At 40.7% G+C, this 14,596-nt stretch overlaps 1 protein-coding gene across 1 annotated transcript in view; it reads right to left on the bottom strand.

The window, feature by feature from the left end:
• The window catches only part of ptgs1 (prostaglandin-endoperoxide synthase 1), a 29,280-nt gene extending 15,426 nt beyond the window's left edge, over positions 1-13,854 (bottom strand). The window contains exons 1-3 of the mRNA XM_015366845.2: positions 13,637-13,854; positions 13,448-13,531; positions 3,448-3,564 (exon numbers count right to left, since the gene is read on the bottom strand). Of these exons, the coding sequence (XP_015222331.1) occupies positions 3,448-3,564; positions 13,448-13,531; positions 13,637-13,667 (232 nt within the window). The 5' untranslated portion in view covers positions 13,668-13,854. The remainder of the gene's footprint in view (positions 1-3,447; positions 3,565-13,447; positions 13,532-13,636) is intronic.
• Positions 13,855-14,596: the final 742 nt, after the last annotated feature.

The raw sequence follows: 14,596 nt of genomic DNA, 5'->3' as shown, positions 1-14,596 counted from the left end.
CTGGACACTCCACTCAAAGCACTTTACAGGTAATGGGGACCCCCTCCACCACCACCAATGTGCAGCATCCACCTGGATGATGCAACGGCAGCCATAGTGCGCCAGAACGCTCACCACACATCAGCTCTCAGTGGGGAGGAGAGCAAAGTAATGAAGCCAATTCATAGATGGGGATTATTAGGAGGCCATGATTGGTAAGGGCCAATGGGAAATTTGGCCAGGACGCCAGGGTTACACCCCTACTCTTTTCGATAAATGCCCTGGGATTTTTTTAATGACCACAGAGACCTCGGTTTTACGTCTCATCTGAAGGACAGCGCCTGTTTACAGTATAGTGTCCCCGTCACTATACTGGGGCATTAGGACCCACATGGACCACAGGGGCCCCCTGCTGGCGCCACTAACACCTCTTCCAGCAGCAACCTTAGTTTTTCCCCAGGAGGTCTCCCATCCAGGTACTGACCAGGCTCACACCTGCTGAGCTTCAGTGGGTTGCCAGTTGTGAGTTGCAGGGTGATATGGCTGCTGCTATCCCAGCAAGCAACAAACAAGGCAGGATACAGCATGGGTGGGACGCCAGTCCATCACTGGGCACACAGACACTCAGAGTCAGTTTTCACTGAAAACAATTGATCTACGAGCATGTCTTTGGACTATGGGGAGAACAAACCCACAGACAGCACCTGAGCACCCCAGCTCTGTGAGGCAATAACCTTAATCACCATGCCTTCACTTCATGAACTTGATGTTTGTGACACTGTTATAGAACAGTGGCTGACTTGCAGACAGACTATGGTCCCAATAAAAGAAGTTAATCACTGTGCCACTGGGGGAAAAAAAAAAGCAATATCAATTTTTTCAGTTTATATTCAATACTTCAGGAGGTATAATATTAGGTGAAAAATGGGTTGGAGTATTTTGACCATTGCAGCCTTCAAGGACTGAAATTACCCACTCCAGTGTGGCATGTATAAACAAATGTAACATACCGTACAAAACCCAGCTTGAACTTGTAATAAAGAGACTTGGAATTAATTCAAGATTTTGAATATGATGGGATCCTCTCTTCCAGGACTCAACAGGTTTTCCTTTTCCTGTACATTCTTAAACCCTAATGGCATCATAATCCATCCATATATTTCTTTTAGCTCTGCTCTTTTAACTGGCAAGGCCGAATGGGGTCTTCAATGGGTATCCCCACCGGCGTTTACCTCATTTATACTTAAATTTAATGACCTCAATATTTGTAAGTTTGCTTTGGCATTTTAATATTTTAATGCTTTACATTTTAACATCGTAACTTGAGAAGAGTACTACAATTTTAAAAAAGCAGACAATCCGCTTTATTTTTCTAAGCTGATTGTCTTTATTAAGCCACAGCCCATGACATCCGTAATCATATCATTAACCGAGTGTACCTCATCGTGCGGAGGTCTGATTTGTTTTTTTTGTCAAATATCCTTTTCTTATTGCTTAAGACCGAGTTGCGTAACCCTACTTCTGGGAACAAGAGGGGGCAAGTTTGCCTGTAGTCAAGTTAAAAATATAAAAAGAACCTCACCGAAAGTCATACAGGGAAGTGAATGGAAAACATGTTCAGCACATTTAAAAGATAGTTGTCTTGGTAGGAAAGCAACTTGAAAGAAATGCTCAGGATTTTGTTCAAAAGTAGCTTTAGAGATTATTTTTGTGAGCTGCTTATTTCTTCCTTGCAGCTCTTTACTGGGTATTTCAATCAAGGAATCACCCCAGAAGCACCACTCCTGCTTAAAGCAAGCCAGACCAAACTCTGCATTAACCTGAACAATTCAGAAGTCTCTCTCAATTAAAAGTTGTTCTTGGATACTGGTGGAGTTGGGTTTCGAGATTTGGCTGCCAAAGCAAATAATGGAGATGCTGCTTATTAAATAAAAGAGTTGGGTTCAAATGCCTTCACAAACTTTTTTTTCTTAAGAGAAGTGGGCACTTTGGCTTATGGGGAGAACTCCCACTGCCAGTTACACTTTTTGGGGGCAGGGGTTATCAGATGGCTCTCTGCATAAATCTATGCATTAGCATTTTCCCTGATATTACCAGTAGTGCTCGGCCTATTGTAAATCCCATTCAAATAGTTTTAAGATTTATTCAACTTTACACCAAGGAGAGACCTACCAGTAAACACCACCAACTACCATCCATTCAATTTAGACTCACTTGTTCATGACCGTGTCGAACTTCGAAGATCACAAAATTGAAGTGACTGAGAAAAAGGTGAACAGATGAGTAAGAGCTATGTGGGCGATTATCTGAGTAGTCAATGATTCTTGCAACCGACAGTTTATAATCACATCCAGAGGTGTGGTCTTGCATTCCAACCTCTTGAGCTTGGCAATTAAGACTTGGTTTCTTGGCACCTTAAATTGAGATACTTCCAAATAATTTTAAAGCTTTTTTTCCCCAGCGCCAATAATAGAAGACCATTACAAATCAGCTTTTATACCACTGCCAGATGCTGGTTTTCAGATTTAACAACCCCCCCCCACAAAAGCCTGTGAGGAATTTAAAATTCCCCCTCAAAAAAAAAGTCCACAAAATCAAAACTGGTGGGGGCTGGTGGGACCGTGAAGTGCAATAGGGCGTCAACACCTGCGAATATTCGAGACTGTCTGACCGACAGGGTTTTATATAAACGAAGAGCAGAGTGGGGTGAAACGGAGACAAAAGTTAACCACAACTACCAAATTAGCGGTAGCATGATGTTCTTTTTTTTTGCATTGTAAAAAAACACCAATGGAACTAGGAGTAGTGTGAAGAAACAGGCCAAGAGGCCTTTACAGGCTCACTGACCATTTTGTTGCCCTTTTCCTTACTGCAGGGCGTGCTAATCACTGAAGCAGAGTGAAAGAAAGTGCCAGAACCCAGAAGGAGTTTGCTGTGATGCAGTTTCATGTGAAACTGCAACCCCAAAACAGACTCTAGAACTGAGGTGGACACCAGCCAAAATTCAGCTCCTGAAATGGAAGAAGCACATTTTGTGCCACGAATAATGAATCCTGGACACCTCCAAGGTGCAGTCTGTAGTATTTTTTCTTCATTCACATAAAGGTTAAAACTGTTTACCTCAACTTTTGCCAAATTTATAACTCCAATTCAAAGTGGGGCATCATTTAAACATTAAGTCGATAATGTCAGGCACAAAATGATCCCTTGATCATTTATCTTTAGAACATCTTTAGTTGTAAATAGCAGAGATCTTTCACAAACAGGTGCAACCTTGGATATTACAAACTCGGAAGGTAGTCAAACCACAACTGGTGCAAAGGAAATGGTTAAGATTCTTTCAGCTCTTGGAAATGAATGGAGGGAAGGAAAGGAAATTGAAAAACAACAAGATGGCATCTGCGTGTATTAAAGAAGCATGCAGTAAGAACAGCAACCATTTTTAGAATAAACCAGTAAAATACTCACGAATTGTGCAGTTTACACCGTAGTAGCCAGTCCGAGTGCAATCACATTCATATTTGTCCAAGCCGAATCTTACGCACACCCCTTTGTTTTGGCATGGATAGGAGCAGCAGGGATTTACTGCAACAAAAAGTTAAGTACATGAGAAACTTCAGTAAGTTACAACTGACAACTCTAAGGGAAAACGAGATGATCTGAGCTTATCTAAAGTACTTTTAATAACTAGGCCTATTTTTCCCCCAGAAGTGGAAAATCGTCACCTGAAAACCAAAGGGAATCATTTGGTCCAATTCCCTTTACTTTTCAGTCAGCCATAGTTGTGCTGTCAGAAGCTGCAGCCTTCTGTTATGTAAGCATATTGTCCACATGACAACATGCGCCACATCACCAGAATGCCAGACTTGAAAGAGCTGAGGTTAAACCTGGAGTCACTCGTTACATGGAAAGAAGTATACGTATATACACAGACTTGGTGTACCTATGACGCATTTCCACTTTCCCTCAACAATTCACTGCTTTACCCCCTCAGTAAGAAACCACACAGTAATGCCTTCTGAAGTCCTGACGAGCCCACGGTTTTTCCAAATCATTCAGACCTAGTTACAGCTCATTAACCAGAGAATGAAACCCAAGAGGACCGATCATCATTCCTAAACCATCAAAATGAAAAACAATCTACGTAAAACAGTCTTTCCTTTTGATTCACAGGGGATTCTTAGAATTACACAATCTTCCTATTCAGGAATGAGATAGTACCCCCAATAAACAATTTCCATTCTCTGAGGATTTACACGGTCTACTAAACTAAGAAGTAGAACAAAGGCAAGGTGGATGTTCAAAACCTATAAACCCCCATCACCAAATCAGTACTTTGCTTTGTCAAACTTCCATCCTGCTCCATACGTCGTCATGAAGGACAGCATAGTTAAATCTGGAACAAGTCCATTTCAACAACAAGTGTTACTTACAGAAACTAAGCAAGGCTGGGCCTAGTTAATAACAGGACAGGAGAGCTCTAAGATGGACCAGTAGGTGGCACCCTTCCTTCTATACCAGAATGTGCAACCCCCCCGACCCCCAGAAGTGACCACCAATGATTGTATCAGGTGCCGTCCATCGGATTAAAAGGTCCGAACTACAACTGGTTTATGAGTTGGCTATAAAGCTACAATTTCTGTACTGCACAGGATGAACAAAAACAAAACCGAGCACAAATACTCTTCCAATATGCCTAACTGTCATTTATTCAGCAAACAGTTTACAAGAGAAGAACTGCTGACTGGAGTGGTTGCTACTGGTTTTCATGATCCTGGCAAATTGAAGTTACTTGTCAAAAACTACCCCCGTTATGCTCCAATTGGGAGTTATCCCTTGGGGAAACAGTTGCATGATTCACGCTTGATCCTATATTCTGGAGCATTGATCTCAGCTACTCAGGAGCTCCAGTGCTAAAAGAACAAACCAGTGCAGTGCTCCGAATTCCAAGCAGCGTAGCTCTCGGATGCTTTTTCTGAATTGAGGCCAGGAAAAGTCTGCAGTTCCAAACAATTAAAATTTGGTTTCTTGGCCACGTTCCACAATGCTGTTTGGTGGAGCGGGGGAGTAAACACCATCATAAATTAGGTCACACATTAAAAAAAAGGAGTTTGGAAGCCCTGGTCTGCCAACAGAAGGAATGGGCACCTATGCACTGAATATCAACCTTGGATTGAGTGGTGGATATGCTTACAACAGATGCAATGTAGCCAAACCAATATTTACATTCAGCTGATAAAACCAACAAGCCAATAGCACTGGTGGTCATCTATCCGCTGAGTTAGGTTATGAGCTGCGTTTTCTCATGCACACATTTTTAGAACAAGTAACAAGAACACACCGTGCAGCACTTCAAGTGTATACTTGTTGATATTGCAAAAGAGCCCGTCTTTGTTTTGTCCAGTTCTTACCTGCCAAGCAGAATATTCCCTGCTGCTAATTGCATTTACATTGTTTTAGCATGAAAATAGTAGCATCAGGTCTTCTGTGCAAACCCTCCCAAAACTGAACCAGCAGGAAATGTCTGAATGACCTTTCAAGCAGACCACATCAACTCCCTTCTAGGATGCATTTGACCTCCCTGTACCCAGCATTAACTTTTTTTTTAAAAGGTCTTTGAACAGACCATGAACATGAGCCCTAAAAAAAACAGCTGTGGAACAAAACAGAAGACCTGTCTTTTGTAAGACAGTATGTTCCCTCAAGGAACTATGAGGGAGTTCAAGGGATCTACCGATTCTTTTTCTGGGCAAGTTGTCAAGGCAGGCCCTCTTTTCAAGATAATGTAGCTCTTTGCTACATACTGTAAGCTGGCCAGAAAAAACAGACTTCATTGATGTCATAAGTAGTATGAATAGGAAAACCATGTTTTCCTGTAAGAGTAGACACCCGTCTAGCTAGCCTTTCCAAATCAACAGCTATATTTCAAAGCTTCAATATTACCAGCTACATCAAAAAGGGAAGATCGAGGAGCTTGTTAGAGCAGAACTTGACAATGTGGACTGGAAGGGCTGCAAGGTTTTAAGGCCTTTTTTAAATATTTCTTTACAAGGGGGACAGAAAGAGTGGGAAGATAGAACCACATTGATGTGAAGCAGACCAAGCTCTCATTTGAATTCTCTCAGATCACCGATTTAGTAGAAAGCTAGGAAAAACTGGCACTACACACTCATATAAACAATGGAAAGCAGTCTTGCTAGAACATTTCTCAGATGAATCACAGTTAAACACGCTATGGATAAAGTTATTTGAAAGAACGGAAGATTTGTGAAAACTTCAACAAAGGACTACATGCGTTCAATCACTTCACAACTCCTTGTGATTTCAATATTAATTGATCATAAACACTACCTTATCTAACAGACAGAAGGATGCAAAACCCACCATCTCTGGCATTCAAAACACTTGAGCATTTTCTTATTTGAACTACAGTAGCAGCTATCTTTGTCAACAAGATCAGAAAAGCTGTAATTAGCTATATACTTCCGGATGGTTTAATCATCTGGACTGCTTGTCAGATTCTGAAGAAAGATGACAGAATTGATATTTCAGGTCTTGTGCTCCTACATTTGAATTTCCAGCTCACTGCAGGAAAAATGTATGCAAAACAAAAGAATAAGTGAGTGCATGGTATGACACAGTATTCTGCCATAAAAAGGCCCATGAGTCATTTTGAATGGATCACTTTAATGAGCGCAATAAGTACACCTGACACACTCTAACAGGAGACTCCAGCTAAGAAATGTTACTGCTGCAAATGGAGCCCAAATCCGATGACACACAGTGTGAAATCAGTGTCCCATTCATCTAGCTACCACCAGCTTCTAGGAAATTCTAGTGAAGTTATTGGGGGGTACATGTGCATACAATAAAAAAAAGACTAAAGTCTTGGGGGAAAGAGACCCATTAAATATAACAAGCATATTTGTGAAGCCTGAATACTTTTCCAGCCAATAATGTACAGAAGTCCCACTCTGACAACAGTTGTTAAATGGCTGTGTCCAACTGGTACAGTCTTAGAAAACTCCAGAATGCAGCAACAGGGCGTTCCAGTGGTGGATGAAGAGAGATTGTCTATTACCCTGAACGTCCTTGAGCTCTGTCCTTCACAGGAGAAAATAAATTGGGGTCTCATTGCAAATTCTGCAACATACATCCTATGCCTGTATGAATCTATAGATTACAAAACATGAAAAGGTTAAAAACACCTTGTTTTATAAGAGGATGACAAGTTATTTTCCAATACTGAAGAAAACATCTCACACGAAGCTTATTACCAACAGCTGCAGCATTCTTTTAGTATAGCACGGAAAAGGACAAACCTACGCAAGACAAAGGCAACATCACCATTCCTTTACAAGGTACAACCAGTTTTAACGCATCTAGTTCATAAAATGAGGAATTTACAGGGTGCATGGCAATACTGCAGGAGAATTTTTTTTTTTTATATATTGGCAACGTCTCTAGAGACAATCCAAAGGAAGATTTTTGTTCCTCCCCAGAACCATACAGACTTTGACAAAAGCATACAAAAAAAATATATCAAGCCACATTACATTCTGAACCCAAACATACTGTACAGTAGTAAAGCTGCAACTGAAGTTCCCAAAGATACTTGAGAGCTCTTATGGGTGTGTGAGGGGAGGGAGGCTGATGTTAAATAGGAATCTGTAAGATCAAGCCTCGTGTCAAGCATGGAGTACTACTTAATGCAATCTGCCGATTAAGCTCCTAAACATCTAACTACTGGAAGAAAGTTCACACTGGCAAAAGTTTCATATTCTCATAAAAAAAGCTGCAGGAACCATTTTCAACTCAAAAAGTCACGCTATGCTGTGTACTTTCTTCTTTTATGAGGTTGCTTTAAGGGGGCACTAAGCTTCCTTGTTCCCTCTCAAAATAAGTGAAAATTAAGGAAGAGTGTACCAGTAATTTTAATTTAGATGTTAGCGATGTGCAACAGCTTTAAGACAAAGCAAGTCGGTCATGCAGAAGAAAAGCTTTCCTGATATTTAACCCTCATGTCAAATAAATTAATTTCACAAAGAATATGCGGATACTGTAAGGCAAAGGAAAAAATCTATTAGCAGTGATTTGGAGTTCTGACAGTTTTAAAAAAAAGCAGAACATACTGTAAATCCAATTTCATTGACTTGTTTTGGTTAAGAGATTTGATTGACTTTGCAGACAGCTGTTAAACACTGACAAAACTTCCACAGCCCACTTAAACTATTTTAACTATTTCGCCAACCTAAAACCCAGATGTTCCAACACTCAATTACAAAAGGAACAAAGAATTTCCAGAAGGATTCTATGGAGATCTAAATCCTATAAAAACGTTTTGTAAGAAAAGAGAACAAATGCTGAAATATCTCAGTTGCCCCTCTGAGCTCTGAAACTATACAAGAGAGGTACTGAAAAATACAGCAAACCAATGTCAAGCAAGAGTACTTAAAATATGAACTTTAGAGAGTTTATGTAATGGTTACACATTCTAACTATTCAAAAAAAAATGGGCCCACAAGACCCATCAACAAACAGTGCCAAGTCTAAAATACCAGATCATGCAGGCTTATTCACTTGGGACAATAGTGAACTCGCTGTGACTGTTGCTTGGTGACCAACATCCCTAATTATTGGATGTGACCCATGTGTGGTTAAAAGGAAAGCAGAAGAGCCCTTGTAATTGCAAGACTAAAAAGGAAATATTCCAATATGGTTCCTTTTGCAGATTCACCAATGGTGCTGGACAAGTGCAACTTCAGCTGCTGTGGGATGGAAAAATGATATTGGCCACAGACCTCATGGAGCTTGTATCTTGACAGGCTGACCTATACACGAGGCAGAGAAGTTCAATATGGAATGATAAACCTGAGACTACAGAGTTCTCCGAGGTGATGCCTACTGAGAAAAGTCTTGGTTCCTTTATCGGTTCCAAATTGTGCAAGCTCAGCTATCGGTGTAACCATGACAAATAAGGTTTGAAATCTGGACTTAATAATCCCATGCCACCCAAATGATTACACAAAGAGGTGAGCTCATTGAGTTACAGACTCAAAGGGATATGCAACCAAGCTGATTTTTTATGCTATGGAATGTAGCGTTTCCCCCCCGCAATACTTAGGGTTGCTTAATCATTGGGCTGAAAGCAAAATATATTTTTTGGTTCAAACAGGATCAAACGTATGCATGGAATTAAACAAAAATTTCGCAACTATACATACTTATCTCACCCTCACTAATATACGTTTCCTGACGCAACACAAAAATACTGCCAAGTAAAAAAAAAAATAGATTAAAACAGCAAGTGGGTCACAGTGATGCAAAGTCACAATGTGCAGTATTTAAGAAGGTATTAAAGTACATGCACAGTCATAGAGGGGTCTCTGTCCAAAAGACATTATATTGATTTCAAAGAGAATTTGGGGATTTGCAGACCCAGTTCTTGGAGAGCCCTGCATCTCTTTGATATTTAGCAGTTGGACAACTCAAACAGGTGAAGCAAAGGAAGACTTTGCGAACAATACACCATCTGCTAAGTGAAATGAGCTTTAAACCATATTGCAGGGGTGCTGTAGAAACCGTTAAGGAACACATATTCCATTACTACTGTGGAAAAAAAAAACCTGAACATGTTTCTCCTGTGCTAAAAATCCTGTACTGGCTATCAGTCTCTTGCAGGGTAAGACTTTAAAAATTACCTAAAGCAGGCAATTTCCATCAGTGTCCAGTGCAGAGTGCTGAATTAATGCATTTATAACATCAAGACTTGATTTTTGCAACTCTTTACTAGGCAGGAGCTCCCAGCCCTGGAGACACATGCACCTGCTGGTTTTCACTCAAGCTGAACTTAATTACCCCAATTAAAACCCTAATGGAATTAATAAGCCGCTTGATGGAGACATTTTCAGGTATTTTATTTCTCCTCCCCACCCCCCAACTCAAGAGCTTGGGATTGGATTTTAATGAGGGAATGCAATAGTTAAGAGTCTGCCTCCTGTAGGTTTAAAACCTGAAAACAGTCACGCTGTTCAAATTAAGCCCGTTATTAAGTCAATTACAAATTCAACAGAGTAACTGAATGACAACTTGGCTGGAACAAAAACCTGACGGGTGTCTGCTCTATGGGCTCCCCCAAAACTCCTCTGCAAGTTACAATATGCCCAAAACCCTACAGCTAAGCTTCTAACTCACACAAGACCTTGGCAGCATATCACTCCTACACTGAAGTCACTATATTGGTCGCCTATTAAGTTACCTAATCAATACAAGATGTTTCTTAAGCCTTTTAAGGCTTTAATCTGGCTCCATCATACATCTCCCTTCATGTGTGAACTCTCTCGTAGGCTCTGGTCGGTTGAGACTGGTCATTTGCTTACTGTACCCAGGACTAAAATCTTGAACTTTTGATGACCACATTTTGCCTGTTGCTGCTGCTTTGCTATGGCACGCCCTTCCCCAAATTCCTATGACACTCGTCAAACCCAAACTCATCTCTTTATTAGGGCCTAGGTCTGACTGATCTCCATTCTATCTGCATGAACCTTCTCCCCCCTCCCCTCCACTTTTTAATGTACTTTATCACTATGTATGGCGTCCCTGGACTATTGCAGGGACAGTCTCCCAAATACCTTCAAAAGTGACCGGGGGTCGGCCCACACACCCCATCTGCCTCACTTCATTTCATTGGGTCCAGAAGCTCCATCTTCTACTCACTTTGACCAATTTAGAGTTGCAGGGGAGACTGAGCCTATCCCAGCGAGCAACAGGTGCAAGGCAGGATACAGCAATCCATCACAGGGCAGACAGACAAGTACACACGCAAACCCAGGCCAGTTTTTCCAGGATCCACTCAACCTACTAGTACATCTTTGGACTGTTGGGGGGGAATCCCACATTAACACAATGGGAACATACGAACTCCACACAGACAGTATCTCAGGTCTGGAATTGAACCCTGAGCCCCCGCAGTTCAAAGCAGAAATGCGTCACATTCATCCCTTAGCTATCCGAGGACTTTGTCTAAAGGGGGACCAAACTTTTTCCGGCAGCATCTCCTCATCCGCCAACAAATAAATATGGCAGCAGATGTATTACTTAATGTTTGCAATTAGAAAGTGTCAGTTCAGCAAAATTAATTCCTTTGCAGTCGTTCTTCTCAGAATGTTAATTTCCATCAAATGAAAGGCACGTTTTCCATTGAGGCAGAAAAGTGTTCCATCAGGCCGACTATCCTTTAGTGAACAGCTCAGCAGTCAAAATCAACAGCTCTAAACCTGCCCAACTCCAAGGAAAAACTTGAGTCGTCAGGCTGAGTTTCATCCTGAAAATCACAGAGATCTTGACTTCTGAAGTTTCAAACTTTTCTGGACTGGGGATTCAAGTTCTCATTTTTTAAAACCTAAATAAAATTTAAGTATTTCTACACACCTGAAGAAGGCTTCATAGCTAAAACGTTGAGACTCTTTTCAGCATGGAATAAACTTTTACCTGTTCCTTTGTAGCCTACTTCTTAAACTTACCGTATATACCTTTAATATCACATGACCCAACAAACAAAGACTATAAATTCTTGACCACGTTAAAGATGCAGCCTTTGTTGAGAATTTTAAAATCTTACCTTCAAATATTTTAATATCTCTAAACTCATAATCCAACTAGATAAATATTTCAATTTCACATTCATACATAATTTATTCACTGTACTTTATATGTTAAGTTCCTTGAGGATACTTGAGTCAAAATCACTTTACAAGAATAAAACTGACATTTTGAGGGTGGACGTATGAAGTTGTAGGAACAAAACGGTGAAATTCATTACTTTTGTAACCCTTTACAGAAACGAAATCTGGCATTTTAACTTCTTACCCAACACCATCAAATCAGTGAAGACTTTATAACTGCAGCAACATCATACTGCTCTCTTAACTGTAAAGAGTTCAAATAATGCAGTTTGATCTTCCAAGTCCCTTCATTTTTAATCCATTAAGAGATTAAAGCAACTGTATTGTTTTGTATTGCATATTACATAAATCTTACCTCCCCTAACACATTCATGTTCCAGGTAAGCATAGCAATTTCCCCTTTTTAGCAGAATGCAAAAAAACAGAAAAGGCACACTGTACATCTGTTCTAGATTCTGGGAAAAAAATGCAGCAACTCCCACCTCAAAATGTGATAAAAATCTCAGTAAAAGCATTTGTTATTCTGTGGTTTATACACTATCAGTCTTAAACAACCCATGGGACTGAGACAGTTCATTGTTTCCTTCTTTAGGACCTTATAATACAATATGTGGTGCCCTAGGCTACCACATTTGATACTTAATCTTCAAAGAAGGTAGTGTAGTCTGACCTGATTTGAATATCCCATGGTTATTATTTGGAAATCTTTTAAGCCACAAATTGCTATAACTAGGTCAATACTGATAGCATTTTTTTCCTTTTTGTACTGGAGCTTCACAATCAACCTGGAGTGTGGCAATTTAGGTGCCAAGAAGACAATTAATATAATTGTCCAGTTCTGTAAATCTTCTGCCTCCTTAGGGACTGGAGACCCAGGTAGGCTTATATACTGTATGCCAACTTTGGCTTGGACAGGCTATCAGGTTAGTCTGTTCTGAAGGAAAATGGGTTACTACCAGGTAATCTGGAGCTCTCATTTTACGACAAACGATACGGTATATGGTGCAGACGAGGATTTTCATTAACACGTCGAGAACTTAAATGCACATTTTTGCACCTCTTGGGAAATGGTTAATCGGAGAATTACACAGTGAAATCTGGTCCCCAGTTTGCATTTACTGTTTCTCTTTTTCTTCATCATATACAGCGTCCTTGGGTTTGGAAAGGAGCTTCATAAATAAAAGTTATTACGGTAGATAAACGAGACCGAGACCCCTTTCTCTCCCAGCTGGCTCCCTAACGAGACTAAGAGTTCAAGTGCAGCAATATTTTACAACCCAGGACAAAAGCTAGTTTGTGCGTCACTTCACATTGTAACGAAATGGTGTCTAAGTTATTGCAACTGCAGTTTCCCAGATTGCCGACTAAAAGTGGACTACTGAACAAGGGGCTTTAAGGGAGAGACTGCCGCATTCCAATCATTTCTCGTAATCCAGTTCTGACGCGCATGAAAAGACCTGTAGTGTTTGTGTTTATTGATTTAGAAGTCTAGCGATTTACGGAAAAGTTGCTTTTCGACTTTCCAAAAGCAAAAAAGTATCGCTTCTTATCGCTGCGGGTTCTGTTTCCCCATTTCTAACATAAACTGATGAGCTGTGGGAGGTCTGCATTAGAAGCTCCTCGGATGTCCGCCACACACAAGACAGTTACTTGGGCGAAACGTCAATTACGCGCTAGAAAAGATGCAAGAACCGCTCTTGAAACCGTTCTTGGAAGAACATCAAGCGCACAGACGTTAATGAACTCCAATAAACTAACAAACGCATCTCACAAGTTGCACTTACTTGCTTTCGTGGTGCTCTTCTCGGTTTCCAGGGACAATCTTACACACAGCAGTACTAGAACACATACCGACAGCAGGCTGGACGCTGCAATAAAAAAAGGTTTATGGTTTCGTTGGCGACTTGGAGTTTCACATGAATAACAGAACTGAAAAGCCAACCTGAACAGCGAGCGAGAACCGAGGCACTTACCATTCATTCTAGAGAGAATCAAAAACGACATGCTGTCCACTGCCGCAGAAACTTTAAAAAGCGCACACGGTACAACTAGGCACCATCAATCTATATTTCAGGTGACTTCCGGGGCGGAACCGAATGGGAGATTAAAAAGCACAAAATGAATTACGAGTGATCCAGACGGTATCGTGCGTTGACGTTGGGAGACGAAGCTCCAAATACTTTCGACCCCGGCGATACCAATTGAAAGCCCCTCCCCTTATCTGTAAATGGTCCGCTGCAAATAGTGGCACTTGTTGACTAAAAAGAGGGATAAGTAATTAGTATGAACAGGAAAAAAAAAAGAACTTCGCAAAAAGTTTGCCTTCTTCACGCCATTCATATAGAACAAGGATTCCCTAAATCCGGGGGAAATGCATCTGTGTGGTTTCTGGGTTCTTTATTGTTTCAGATGGGAAATTTGCCTTTGCAGGCAGGTATAATAACACGTTACACAACGCATTTAACGCAACGTAAAGCCATTAACAAGTAGGAGACATAGGTGTACGATGAGAAAAAATAAATATGGAGTAGCACAAACGCCAAACGGTTTAAGAGCTGGTTTAAATGCTCCAATTAAGCAAATAATGAGTGGAATCAGGACATTAGGAGCCCAGAGGGACTAAACATTTAGACAAACCAGCCCTCTAGAACCAGAATATCCATATTCCAAGTTTATGAATTACCCATGTTTAATTTCTTATGATCCATAGAACTAAAACATATTCACTTTCTTCTTGTTATTCCATTTCAGAACCTTATAATTTGCTGTACCTTACAACGTTTCAATGTGTTTAAATAGATACTGTGCACCTGACAGTGGCACAGTGATGTTGCTGCCTTACAGGTCTTGGGTCTAAGGTTCGATTCTGGCCCGGTGTGCTTCCTTTGAGGAGTTTGTAGGTTCATTGTGACCCACTGTCTCAGGACTGCTGT

The sequence above is a fragment of the Lepisosteus oculatus genome, chromosome 24 (assembly GCF_040954835.1).
Source record: "Lepisosteus oculatus isolate fLepOcu1 chromosome 24, fLepOcu1.hap2, whole genome shotgun sequence".
In the NCBI taxonomy this organism is placed as follows: domain Eukaryota; kingdom Metazoa; phylum Chordata; class Actinopteri; order Semionotiformes; family Lepisosteidae; genus Lepisosteus; species Lepisosteus oculatus.
This window is presented reverse-complemented; position numbering and strand designations above follow the sequence as displayed.